Below are 12,479 nucleotides of genomic sequence, written 5' to 3'. Positions count from 1 at the left end.
AATCATTTTGAAATGTTTCCTAAGTTAACTTTAACAAAAGGTTTCCTTATAATATGTTCATATAGAAAGCACTGTCTCAAAGACTCGAAGGAAAGGAGATGTGTTGTGGGACTACTTTATTGTTCGCTTTAATACAGTGGCCTATAAATGCTACGTTGCCGCTAGAGGGCATTCAGTGTGGTGACAGCGCATCTGATTGTAGTGTACCCATGTACCAGTCGTTCTCTATTAAACCAGTAAACTTATATCTTGCCTCCTCGTGATACTGCAACCAGTAGTAATAAGCTTTTCCCATTTAACGCGAGGTGGGCGGACCTGAGCTACGTAAGCAGGGTCAAAGGTGAATTTGTACGTCGTCGTGCTACTTTGGCGCCAGTGAATTCGCGGGGCAACAACACTGAACCGGAGAAGGAAGCAAAAGTTTTTAAATATATGTAAGACTGGAATCGAAGCAGTCTGTCTATCTTAACTTAGATTTCCGCTGTGGTCGTCGGCGTTGATGGTGTTTCCGACGATTGTTGTCCTTTCGTTTCGTCCAAAATAACGAGGTGAGGATGGGTGCTTATTGTCCAAGTTGTCACCACGAAGTTGCGCATGTACAAGAAAAAAAAAAAGCATAGTCGCTAGCGAATCCGTATAAGATGCAACAAACACATGTGTTTAGATTCACCTACAGACGTGTTTGCTTTGGGAACTAAACGCTGTTTAATATGCACGGCTTATGCCTCAGTAGCCACCAGTGGTGCATTGCTAACCCATGCTAGCTCCACCAAATGTGTGAAGGCCAGCGTTGCATCATTAGCAAGTATTTAGGTGCCCTCTACATTTCTCCAGGCATTCTTTGTTTACTTTAGTTTGTTCGTGTAATATTGCAGGCAGTAATACACCCGCTAAATAGGATGGGCCTGGCTATGACGGAGATGAAGTTGCTGGAATAGTTGTCTACCTTGGCTAGAGTTTACGTCTTCAGCGTGGCCTTGACACACCTTGTCAAGCAGCTGGTCCCACCGTAGGGCTTGTTTAAACTGATCCTAAGATTTCCGAAGACATATGCAGACTTCCATTTTACATTGATAGTGGGTGTGCTGTGTGTCTCAGACTCGTTTTAAAAAACCCATGTATTTACTCCACACTGGCTTCAGTGCACTTGTGCTCATGCAAGGCTATGATGCAGCCCATTTAATTTCGGTCCATCCATTAATTTCGGTTTGTTGAGCTAATGTCAGAGAAGCTGCAACAGTCATTGGCTCATGAGTGCTGTATTGCACTTTCGCCCTACTCAGTCGCTATTGCAGATGGGAGTATCCTCTCTTTCTCTCCATACCAACAGCACCCCATCTAATTTTTCACCAATCAGCCCACCCTCAACCATACAGGGAAGGGATGATTAGTGAAATCGACTGGTGTACTACTGGGTTGGTAATAAAACCTGCATGTACAGGGCCCTCCATGGCACGTGGTTGAGTATCACTGTACTAACTCCTTTTCTCCTTCACTGCTCACCCTTCTCCAGGCTGTGGGGAGGCGAGTGAGAATGATGGCAATGGTGAGCAGCTCCAGCCTCCTTCCTCTGCTGGAGACTCTGGAGGACAGCACAGCCGGACAGCCGGAGCAGACAGACGCCTACCTCACCATCGCCAAGTAGGTCACTGACACGATATTTTGTGTCATCCACTGGATGTGTCTGAGGACATGTCATTAACAGAGTTCGGTCCCTTTTCTGGCATAGAAACACAGCTTGAATTTGACTGAAAGAGTATTAAATTCTCTTTATTTTGCTTTTGCAGTCGTCTCAGTGGAGAAGAAGGGCGACAGTTCCTCCCTACAGTTGAAAAGCACTTTTCTCGTCTGGGTAAAACCATCCTGGTGAGTGCTGCACCCGTCGTTGTCAGTTTATGTGTCAGTTTGATGGAGGGATCCTAAATGTCATATGCTGATGTTGCTCAATAAGGCCTAGCCTGTTACCAGCACAGTAGTTGCTGTCCATGGAAATGAACCGCCATCTACTGCTTCCTCTCACTATTAGTTTAAGACTGTTTTTCTCATTCTGCCTCCAGACCCATATAACCACTCCAAATGCGGAGTTGAGCCAGGCCGCCCTGCAAGCGCTAGGATTTTGTGTGTACCATGGGCACATTATCTCTGGAATCCCTGGTACGTGCATTCATATATAGAGCGTGATGATGTAGCTGGAAGCACATTTTGAGAATATAAGTCTGATTTGCATAGACATGTCAAATATTAACTTGTTTCTTTTTTTTTTTTGTTTCCCAGAAAACTTTGTAGCAGAGATATTATCAACACTTTGCTCCTTAGTGATGAAAACAACAGATAAGAACACATGCACCAGAGCATTATGGGTAATCTCAAAACAGAGCTTTCCATCAGAGGTGGTTAGCAAAAATGTGAGTGTCAGGACTTATTTGAATGATATAAATTTGGTTCAGTTTACACGACTTGGTTGGGGTGTAAATACTACAGATGCATTGATGTTTTTTGCTTCCCTGATTCAGGTGTCATCTATACTGAGTGCACTGGAGTATGTGTGGACAAGAGAAGATATCCAGTCAGTTGTAATGGAGCACGAGGCCTTAAACGTCATCATTAGGTAAAACTGCCATGCCAAGCCAAATCTGTATTTCACTTGAGCTGAACATCTGCACTTTAACCATTCACCTTTCCATAGAAATTGAGATGCAGTCCAAATTCCAACTTCATTGAATTCCTGATCACCACAAGCACTCAGGCTTTTCTGTAGATGTTAATGATTATTTCAGAAAAGACACAGAATGAATATGTTTGCATCAAAATTATGCGTCTTAAATTGTTAAAATGAGTGATGGTGACAAACGTTGGTGGCTAAATGTAGATTCTGGATTCATCAAATATTCATACATTCTGTTAAATACTCAGTCTAGCAATAATGTTTTTGCTGACCACTTGAGCACTCTTTTCTTATTTCTTTAGTTTAGTTTTTGTTTTTTTTCTAATGTAGCAAAAGTCCTCTGGATGCACTGTCCTGACAGAAAATCTTTTTTTTTTTCCCTGATCTTTTCAAAGGATGGTAGAGCAGGCACCAGCTCAGATGCGTGATAGTGCAGTTCGGTGGACCAAGCTGGTCATACCCCTGGTGGTCCACTCTGCATCTAAAGTGCGCTTACGAGCTGCAGCAACTGTTGAGATGGGCCTTCCTCTCCTTCTGGAGAAGCAGAGGGAAGTAGTGGCCGTCATCGAACCCATCATGTCCTCGGTGAGTAGCCTGTTTTTATGTGTAGTATGGTGTGCTGTGTCGTTATGCATGCTCTATAATCCAGGTAAGAAATCACAGAAAGTTGAATCAGTTCATCTGGACACAAAAAAGAAATGTTTCATGTGATGAAACGTTTCTCTGAATGTTGTGCCCAGAAGAACAGATTCAACTTTCTGCGATATTTTGTGGTGTGTGTGTCTGTGTTCATTGCATAATGGTATTTCAAAAGCAAACTGTTCTTTGTCGGCCTACTTTGAATATATTGACTCCATTAGCATATTGTTGGTACCTTTACATACAGTGCATACGGAAAGTATTCACACCCCTTCACTTTCCCCACATTTTGTTATGTTATAGCCTTATTCCAAAATGGATTAAATTCCTTTTTTTTCTCATCAATCTACATACAATACTCCATAATGACAAAGCAAAAAGGTTTTGTAGAAATTTTTGCAAATTTATTAAAAATAAAAAACTGAAATATTGCATGTACATAAGTATTCACACCCTTTACTCAGTACTTGGTTGAGGCACCCTTGGCAGCGAGTACAGCCTCAAGTCTTCTTGGGCAGGGGTGCCCACAATTTTTTGACTCGTGAGCTACTTTTAAAATGACCAGGTCAAAATGATCTACTCATATTATAAATAATAATAATATAAATACTCAATACATGTTTTACATATATATGAACATTTATCTGCAGTGTGTGTATTTATATACATGTTGTGTTACATATACAGTATTGCAATGGATTTGCATTTATATTGAACCTTACACAGGCAATAATCACACCAAGCATTTGCTACTACACTATGTTGAAATTGCATCACTGCATGAACCTTTACAGCTGTGTTAAATTGTTAAATAGATTTGTGATCTCTACCTCTCTACTCTGAGGATGACCTGCACTGGAGGGAGTCAGACAGGGTTGCATAGTTCGGACAGTAGCTGCTGGTAGCCAGCCTCAAGCAGTCCTCCAAATGATCATCTGTCATGGTGGAACGGTATTTGGACTTGATAATCTTCATGTGAGAAAAGGCTGACACACACACATAAGTAGAGCCGAATAATGCCGTCAAGGAGGTTGCACATTTCCTCATGTTTGGGTACTTGTCCTCTGTAAGTAAGTTCCAAAACTCTCCATGCGCCCTGGACTTAAGCTGAATGTCAGCCTGTACTGTCAGCATCTCATCCTCCACTGCAGACGAGTTCAGGTGAAACAGTGTTGCCATTTTTGAGGCGAGAGAATCCACCTCTGTATCTTCCCCAAATGGGTAGCACATAAATGTAGCGATTGGCTCGAGCAAAGCAAAGTCTTGAAACCGTTTGTCAAAGTCTGACCGGACATTTTCAATCTGCTCTGTGTAGCGTGCACTGTCAAGTGTGCACACGCCCTCCCTTGCTTCTCCAGCTCTGCTGCGAGGTTTTGGAAGTTTCCCAAATCACAGCGCTGCAACTTTGAGGACAGAAGTTGCATTTTCCGTTTAAAAGCGTTAACTGAGCTGATCATGTTTACCACGCTTTTGTCTTTTCCTTGCAGCTCTAAATTAAGCTCGTTCAACATGTTGGTTAAATCAGTTAAAAACGCCAAGTCTAGCAGCCACTGATGGTCATTAAGTTGCTTGTGTTCCGCATGTTTAGTGATAAGGAGAAACTCCTTAATCTCCGGACAGAGCTCTCGAAATCTCTGCAAGAATCTCCCTCTACTAAGCCTTCTCACGTCAGTGTGTAGCAAGAGGTCAGAGTAGTTACAGTCAGCCTCTTCCAAATGTGTACCAAACAACCGTCTTTGAAGAGACCTCACTTGAGTAGAACAGGCGGGTTTGGTTGCCACATCCACGATCTCTTTCATGTTTAGCATTTTTGCGCATAATGCTTGTTGGTGTATTATGCAATGGTAATTAAGGAAGTCCAGGAAAGCATCGTCCTTCCTGCACTTGGCAATAAATCCATTCGAGTGGCCCACCATAGCAGGCGCACCGTCCGTGGTGAGTGACACCAGTTTACACACTGGGAGCTGGATTTTATCCACAAAGTTTTTGAAGATCTGAAAAATGTCCTCTCCCCGCATGTGTTCCTTCATGGGTAGCATTGTTAACAGCTCCTCTTTTGCGGTCATATCTTGGAAACACCATCCGAATGAAAATGCACAATTGGGCCGTATCACTTATGTCCGTAGACTCGTCCAATTGTAGCGAGAAACACTCGCAGTCCACGATGTCCCTCCAAAGCTGCTGTCAAATCATCGCCCATCACTTCACAGCGCCTTGTGACGGAATTTCTTGATAACTGGAGAGCTTTGATTGAAGATATTATTTCTGATTTGTTTTTAAAGTCTCGAAACAACGAATCTGCTGCCTCAAGGAAGGCCTCTTTCATCATCTCTCCATCTTGGAAGGCCTTATGCTTAATGATGGAGTGACTCACCCGTAAAGATGCTTCGGTGGCTGCCTTTGCCTTTGAATGCAGCTGCGGGAAAAGTGACTGCTGCACGATTAACTGCGATTTTAGTTCCCTCACCTTTCTCTTTCTCAGCTCGCTTTTCGGTCATTGTCATAGTTTTTATGAACAGTTCGAAAGTGCCTCTCCACATTTCCTTTTTTTGGGATAGCAATGCTAGACTGACAGATGAGACAAACGCATTTGGAATAAGACATGGTGAAAAAAAAGTCCTCCTCCCATTCCACATGGAAATGGTACGTTTTTTGTTTCTTGCTAGGTCCGGCTCCCCCACTCATTTTTGTTTTGTTTCACTTTTTAGTAGAGTTTTTTTTAGAGAGTTGAACTAGCTAGCTTGATGCAGTTCTGCATTAGCTCACGTTGTGGGCATGTAAACTGCAAGGCACGTTAGAGAAGGGCTCTGGTTATTATGGTAACCTAATGTAACAAAGTTTTAGGTTCCGCTCTAGAAACTTTGGTTTTAGGCAACAGCAGACTGGCCGTCCTTTACGTCAATCAAAAGGCAAATGCCAAATGGATGACCGATGATAGGCTAATGTCTTGGAGGAAAAAAAAGGGTTTTTGGAATGTCATGGAGATCTACCAGCACTGCCTTTGCGATCTACTGGTCGATCGCAATCGACGTAGTGGGCAGCCCTGTTCTTGGGTATGAAGCTACCAGCTTGGCACACCTATATTTGGGGTATTTCTCCCATTCTGCTCTGCAGATCCTCTCGAGCTCTGTAAGGTTAGATGGGGAGTGTCGCTGTGCAGCTATTTTCAGGTCTTTCCAGAGATGTTCAATGGGGTTCAAGTCTGGGCTCTGGCTGGGCCACTCAAGGACATTCACAGACTTGTCCCGAAGCCACTCCTTCGTTGTCTTGGCTGTATGCTTAGGGTCGTTGTCGTGTTGAAAGGTAAACCTTCGCCCCAGTCTGAGGTCCTGAGCGCTCTGGAGCAGGTTTTCATCAAGGATCTCTCTGTACTTTGCTCCATTCATCTTTCCCTCGATCCTGACTAGTCTCCCAGTTCCTGCCGCTGAAAAACATCCCCACAGCATGATGCTGCCACCACCATGCTTCACTGTAGGGATGGTATTAGCAAGGTGATGAGAGGTGCCTGGTTTCCTCCAGACGTGACGTTTGGCATTCAGGCCAAAGAGTTCAATCTTGGTTTCATCAGACCAGAGCATCTTGTTTCTCATGGTCTGAGAGTCCTTTAGGGGCTTTCTGGCAAACTCCAAGCGGGCTGTCATGTGCCTTTTACTGAGCAGAGGCTTCCGTCTAGCCACTCTACCATAAAGGCCTGATTGGTGGAGTGCTGCAGAGATGGTTGTCCTTCTGGAAGGTTCTCCCATCTCCACAGAGGAACGCTGGAGCTCTGTCAGAGTGACCATCGGGTTCTTGGTCACCTCCCTGACCAAGGCCCTTCTCCCCCGATTGCTCAGTTTGGCTGGGCGGCCAGCCCAAGAAGAGTCCTGGTGGGTCCAAACTTCTTCCATTTACGAATGATGGAGACCACTGTGCTCTTCGGGACCTTCAAAGCTGTAGAATTTTTTTCATACCCTTCCCCAGATCTGTGCCTCGATACAATCCTGTCTCGGAGGTCCACAGACAATTCCTTTGACTTCATTGCTTGGTTTCTGCTCTGACATGCACTGTCAACAGTGGGATCTTATATAGACAGGTGTGTGCCTTTCCAAATCATGTCCAATCCATTGAATTTACTACGGGTGGACTCCAATCAAGATGTAGAAACTTCTCAAGGATGATCAGTGGAAACAGGATGAACCTGAGCTCAATTTTGAGTGTCATAGCAAAGGGTGTGAATACTTATGTACATGCAATATTTCAGTTTTTTATTTTTAATAAATTTGCAAAAATTTCTACAAAACCTTTTTCACTTTGTCATTATGGGGTATTATGTGTAGATTGCTGAGAAAAAAAAAGGGAATTTAATCCATTTTGGGATAAGGCTGTAACAACAAAATGTGGGGAAAGTGAAGGGGTGTGAATACTTTCCGGATGCGCGGTATATTCCTGTGTGGGTTTTGAAAGTCTATGGGAAAATGAAAAATGATCCTCGTAATTTCTAGGCCTTGAAAAAATGCTCGCATTGCACATGCTGGAAAATGAATCGATGTTCAGTCCTAAATACTTAAATGGGTTGTCTTTATGCATACTCAATAATCCAGGTAAGAAAATCGCAGCAAATTGAATCAGTTAATCTGGACACAACGTTTATTGAGAGAAACATTTCATCACTCATCTAAGTGACCTCTTAAGTCTCAACTGACTGCAGGTATCCCCACCTTTATAAACAATACAGTGGCATAACGACCGAAAACTACTGCTACTACTACTTTCGGCTGCTCCCGTTACGGGTCGCCACAGCAGATCATCCGTTTCCATTTCTTCCTGTCTTCTACGTCTTCCTCTGTCACACCAGCCACCTGCATGTCTTCCCTCCCCACATCCATAAACCTCCTCTTTGGCCTTGCTCTTTTCCTCTTCCCTGGCAGCTCCATAGTCAGCATCCTTCTCCCAGTATACCCAGCATTTCTCCTCCACACATGTCCAAGCCATCGCAATCTTGCCTCTCTTGCTTTGTCTCCAAATCGTCCAACTTGAGCAGTCCCTCTAATATAATCATTCCTAATCCTGTCCTTCTTCATCACTCCCAATGAAAATCTTAGCATCTTCAACTCTGCCACCTCCAGCTCCGCCTCCTGTCTTTTCATCAGTGCCACTGTCTCCAAACCATATAACATAGCTGGTCTCACAACGATCTTGTAAACCTTCCCTTTAACTCTTGCTGGTACCCTTCTGTCGCAAATCACTCCTGACACTCTTCTCCATCCACTCCACTCTGCCTGCACTCTCTTCTTCACCTCTTTTCTGCACTCCCTGTTACTTTGGACAGTTGACCCCAAGTATTTAAACTCATGCCTTCATCACCTCTACTCCTTGCATCCTCACCGTTCTGCTGTCCCTGTCATTCACACATAGGTATTGTGTCTTGCATCTACTGACTTTCATTCCCCTTCTCTCCAGTGCATACCTCCACCTCTCGAGGTTCTCCTCAACCTGCACCCTACTCATTCTACAGATCACAATGTCATCCGCAAACATCATTGGAGACTCCTGCCTGATCTCGTCCGTCAACCTGTCCATCACCATTGCAAACAAGAAAGGGCTCAGAGCCGATCCTTGATGTAATCCCACCTCTACCTTGAACCCATCTGTCATTCCAACCACACACACCACCACTGTCACACTTCCCTCATACATATCCTGCGCCACTCCTACATACTTTTTTGCCACTTCTGTTTTCCCCATACAATACCATACCTCCTCTCTCGGCACCCTGTCGTATGCTTTCTCTAAATCTACAAAGACACAATGTAACTCCTTCTGGCCTTTTCTATACTTCTCAATCAACATTCTCAAAGCAAACATTGTATCTGTGGTGCTCTTTCATGGCATGAAACCATACTGCTGCTCGCTAATTGTCACCTGTGCTCTTAACCTGCCTTCTATTACTCTTTCCCATATCGTCATGCTGTGGCTGATCAACTTTATACCTCTGTAGTTGCTACAGTTCTGCACATCGCCCTTGTTCTTGAAAATCAATACCAGTATGCTTCTGAATCAGTTCATCTGGAAACGTTGTGTCCAGATGAACTGATTCAACAGCCACTGAGGCTGCACAAGCCAGTGCATTCTTAGTGCTGGTTCCAAGCCTGGATAAATGGGGAGGGTTGCGTCGGGAAGGGCATCCGACATAAAATCTTTGCCAAATCAAATATGCGGAATGACCGAAAACAACGATTGGTTTCATATGAAAATTGCCATGACCATTAACTACTAGTTACAGTGGCAATGTGTACTGTTCACAGAGGATTGGGGAATGGTTGCAGTCATAGCATTGTAAGATGGTGAAAGATGTACTCATGCAGGGGGCAGTACTATAGGCAGAAGCAAGGGTGTGCTATGGGTTCCCCAGTTTCACCTGTAGTGGCCAACTTGTATATGGAGGAAGTGGAAAAGAGGGCTCCGATGCCCTATCCAAGGACACCACCTAGCCATTGGTTCAGATTTGTGGATGACACCCGGGTTAACATTAAATTTCAGGACGTACCACATTTCATCGACCACATCACTCTGCGGATAACCACATCCAAGTTGAGACATGTATTTTCCAAACATCGCGTCTCAGTTGCTTTCAAACCCCAAAACATGAAATCGGTCCACCCCAAGGATCGGATCCCCCTGCACAAACACAGCAATAGTGTACACTGTTAAGTGCTGGGAGGATTGCCGTGACTTGTACCTCAGGGAACCCAAACAGACGCTGGCCAAGAGGGTGGCACAACACAGAAGAGCTACTGTGTCAGGCCGGGACTCCGCAGTCTACACCCATCGCAATAAACGTTGTGTCCAGATGAACTGATTCAACTTTCCGTGACTTACTAAATAGGTTATTTTGCTTTGTGGTAGATAGACCAGATGTCATTTCATCCCCTGGTGCTGTATAATTACGAATTATGTCAAATTGAAAAGAAAAACGCCATGGTCAACAGTCATCTTACCCATTGTCCAACAGTTTGCATCACATTTAATGCTGATCTGTATCATTAACATCCAAAAAAAAAAGTTAGAAATTGAAGATGGGTAGGGAGCTTGCTCACGCTTGTTTGTTTTCCACAGAAGCTGATCCCTGAGCTTCAGAAACTCTTTATGACCAAAAATGAAGCCAACGTCTTGAAGCTGTGGCCCTTATTTGTCAAACTTTTGGGGAAGGTAAAGCATAATGCACCCACAGTTTCAGTGCTATATTGACAGTATAGCGCTGAAATGATAAGAGATGTCAATAAATAAAGAATAAAGATCTAAAACTCCTTTTTGTTCTGCTAATGCAGCTACTCCATAGAGGAGGTCCCTTCATCAACTCCCTTCTGCATTTGGAGGAACTTGGCTTCCGCAACTCCTCTCCTAACATCAAGAAGATTGCCTTCCTTGCCTGGAAGAGTCTCATAGACAACTTTGCTCTCAACCCAGGTGAGTGAATTACCGACTGGCTTCATTTTCTCCAAGTCATGTGTCTAGTCTGGATGCTTCCGCTTGATCTCGTGTCTTGAAGTAAACAATATCCTTGTCATTTTTGTTGTGTTTCCTACTGTTTTACCCTGAAGACATCCTGTGCAGCGCCAAGCGCATGAAGCTGCTAATGCAGCCTCTCACCTCTATCAACGTACGGACAGAAGCCCTGCTGCTCACCAAGGTGGAGGTCTGGTGGCATCTGGTGGTGCGGCTGGGGCCCAACCTGGGGCCCAGCTTTGAACAGGTCAGATGCGTATCTCAGTATATTTCACAGTTAACGTGTGCAAAACATTCTCTCTTAGCTGCTGAACTGCAGCTAGCTTTGATCAGAGGTACTGGGCTGCGAATCAGAATCTGTGGAATCAGGTGAAGTAACGGTCTTTGGTGTGGCAGTAGCAACACCCTCATTTTACTCTACCCACATATTCTACTAATGTAGAATATACAGATTTGGATTCAGAAAAAGATGTACTTGTTACTTTGACTGTTTGAGTTTTTTTGTGTGTATGTATCTACAGGTTTCTGTACCTCTGCTACACTGCGCTATTGGATCTGACTCCCTCACTGTCCCCTGCACCCCTGCTAGAGGTGCCAGTCAAAATGGGGGTGTTTCTCCTGCCACACCAAAGACAGGTATTTCACCTGATGCCACCTGTCACCATTTTTTTCTTCCACGCCTGTTGTTAGTGTTTAACATTGTAAACAATAGTTTCTACAATTGTTTCAATATGTTTTTTTTTAAAAAACGTACATAAAAAAATAAAAATACTGGCATCTAAACATTATGTATATGGCAAAAACAGTAGTTAGAAACATACGTTTATAAAAGAAAATTTGTTTAGTAAAAGAAAAAAATATACTATAACCCCCAACTGCAAAGACTAACAAAAACAAAAAAACACGGTCTTCATGGTAAATTGCAACATAAGTACTGTGCTACAGATTAGTCTTGAGTAGTCAGAGGAACAAAATTACAAGGAAAAATAATAACCAACAGCTAGCTTCACTACGATACATTCAAAAAAAAGAAGAATGGGTTGAAGAAGAAGGGTTAATTGTGTTTGCAGCTCCCGTCAATGCTGGGTGACGTTAGCTGTTTGAGGAAATTCCAAGGCGTCCTCTGTGGCCTGCTTCGGTAGTCACTCAGAAGTGGTTTACAGACATTAGTCGTCCTTCGAAAGAGCAATGGGGATCGGCAAATACTAATAATATACTTTAAGGTAGTAAAACTGTGATTTAAATTGAGTAACTTTTACCACTACTTGGTGGAGCTTCGGGAAACATGTCCTCACTCCATTGTGTTCAACATTGCTCTCCCCACCTGTCACTACCTATTAATACCTTTCAGATAAAATGACGTTATACTTTACTGTCCATTCACATGGAAATTATTTTGAGTGAAATGCTCCAACAGCAATTAAGACGGATAACACATATATACACACATAGCAGCATATAATAAGATCACATGGAGGTCATAGTCATTAATTAACAACCCAACAGGCAACGTGTGTGCTGAGACGGGCATGTGTCTACAGGTCCAGTGATGTGATGTGCTGTCAAAAAGGGTATTGCAGTGAGGCTGTGGGTTTGTGAGTCTACTTACCTAAGCGCCCTGGGTGTCTTGAAAAGTGCTATATAAATGTATGATTATTATTATTAAAAAAAGACTTGTTGCCACTTACTG

General features: G+C 43.5%; 1 protein-coding gene across 1 annotated transcript in view; it reads left to right on the top strand.

Moving 5' to 3' along the window:
- Positions 1 to 388: 388 nt before the first annotated feature.
- The window catches only part of rif1 (replication timing regulatory factor 1), a 54,035-nt gene continuing 41,944 nt past the window's right edge, over positions 389 to 12,479 (top strand). Inside the window, exons 1-11 of the mRNA XM_056288913.1 lie at positions 389 to 548; positions 1,514 to 1,641; positions 1,788 to 1,866; positions 2,058 to 2,154; positions 2,275 to 2,405; positions 2,514 to 2,608; positions 3,061 to 3,250; positions 10,400 to 10,492; positions 10,612 to 10,750; positions 10,885 to 11,036; positions 11,311 to 11,425. Of these exons, the coding sequence (XP_056144888.1) occupies positions 1,535 to 1,641; positions 1,788 to 1,866; positions 2,058 to 2,154; positions 2,275 to 2,405; positions 2,514 to 2,608; positions 3,061 to 3,250; positions 10,400 to 10,492; positions 10,612 to 10,750; positions 10,885 to 11,036; positions 11,311 to 11,425 (1,198 nt within the window). The 5' untranslated portion in view covers positions 389 to 548; positions 1,514 to 1,534. The remainder of the gene's footprint in view (positions 549 to 1,513; positions 1,642 to 1,787; positions 1,867 to 2,057; positions 2,155 to 2,274; positions 2,406 to 2,513; positions 2,609 to 3,060; positions 3,251 to 10,399; positions 10,493 to 10,611; positions 10,751 to 10,884; positions 11,037 to 11,310; positions 11,426 to 12,479) is intronic.

The sequence above is a fragment of the Lampris incognitus genome, chromosome 11 (genome assembly GCF_029633865.1).
Source record: "Lampris incognitus isolate fLamInc1 chromosome 11, fLamInc1.hap2, whole genome shotgun sequence".
Lineage (NCBI taxonomy): Eukaryota > Metazoa > Chordata > Actinopteri > Lampriformes > Lampridae > Lampris > Lampris incognitus.
Note: the sequence above shows the minus strand (reverse complement) of the source record. Positions and strands in the feature narration are given on the sequence as shown.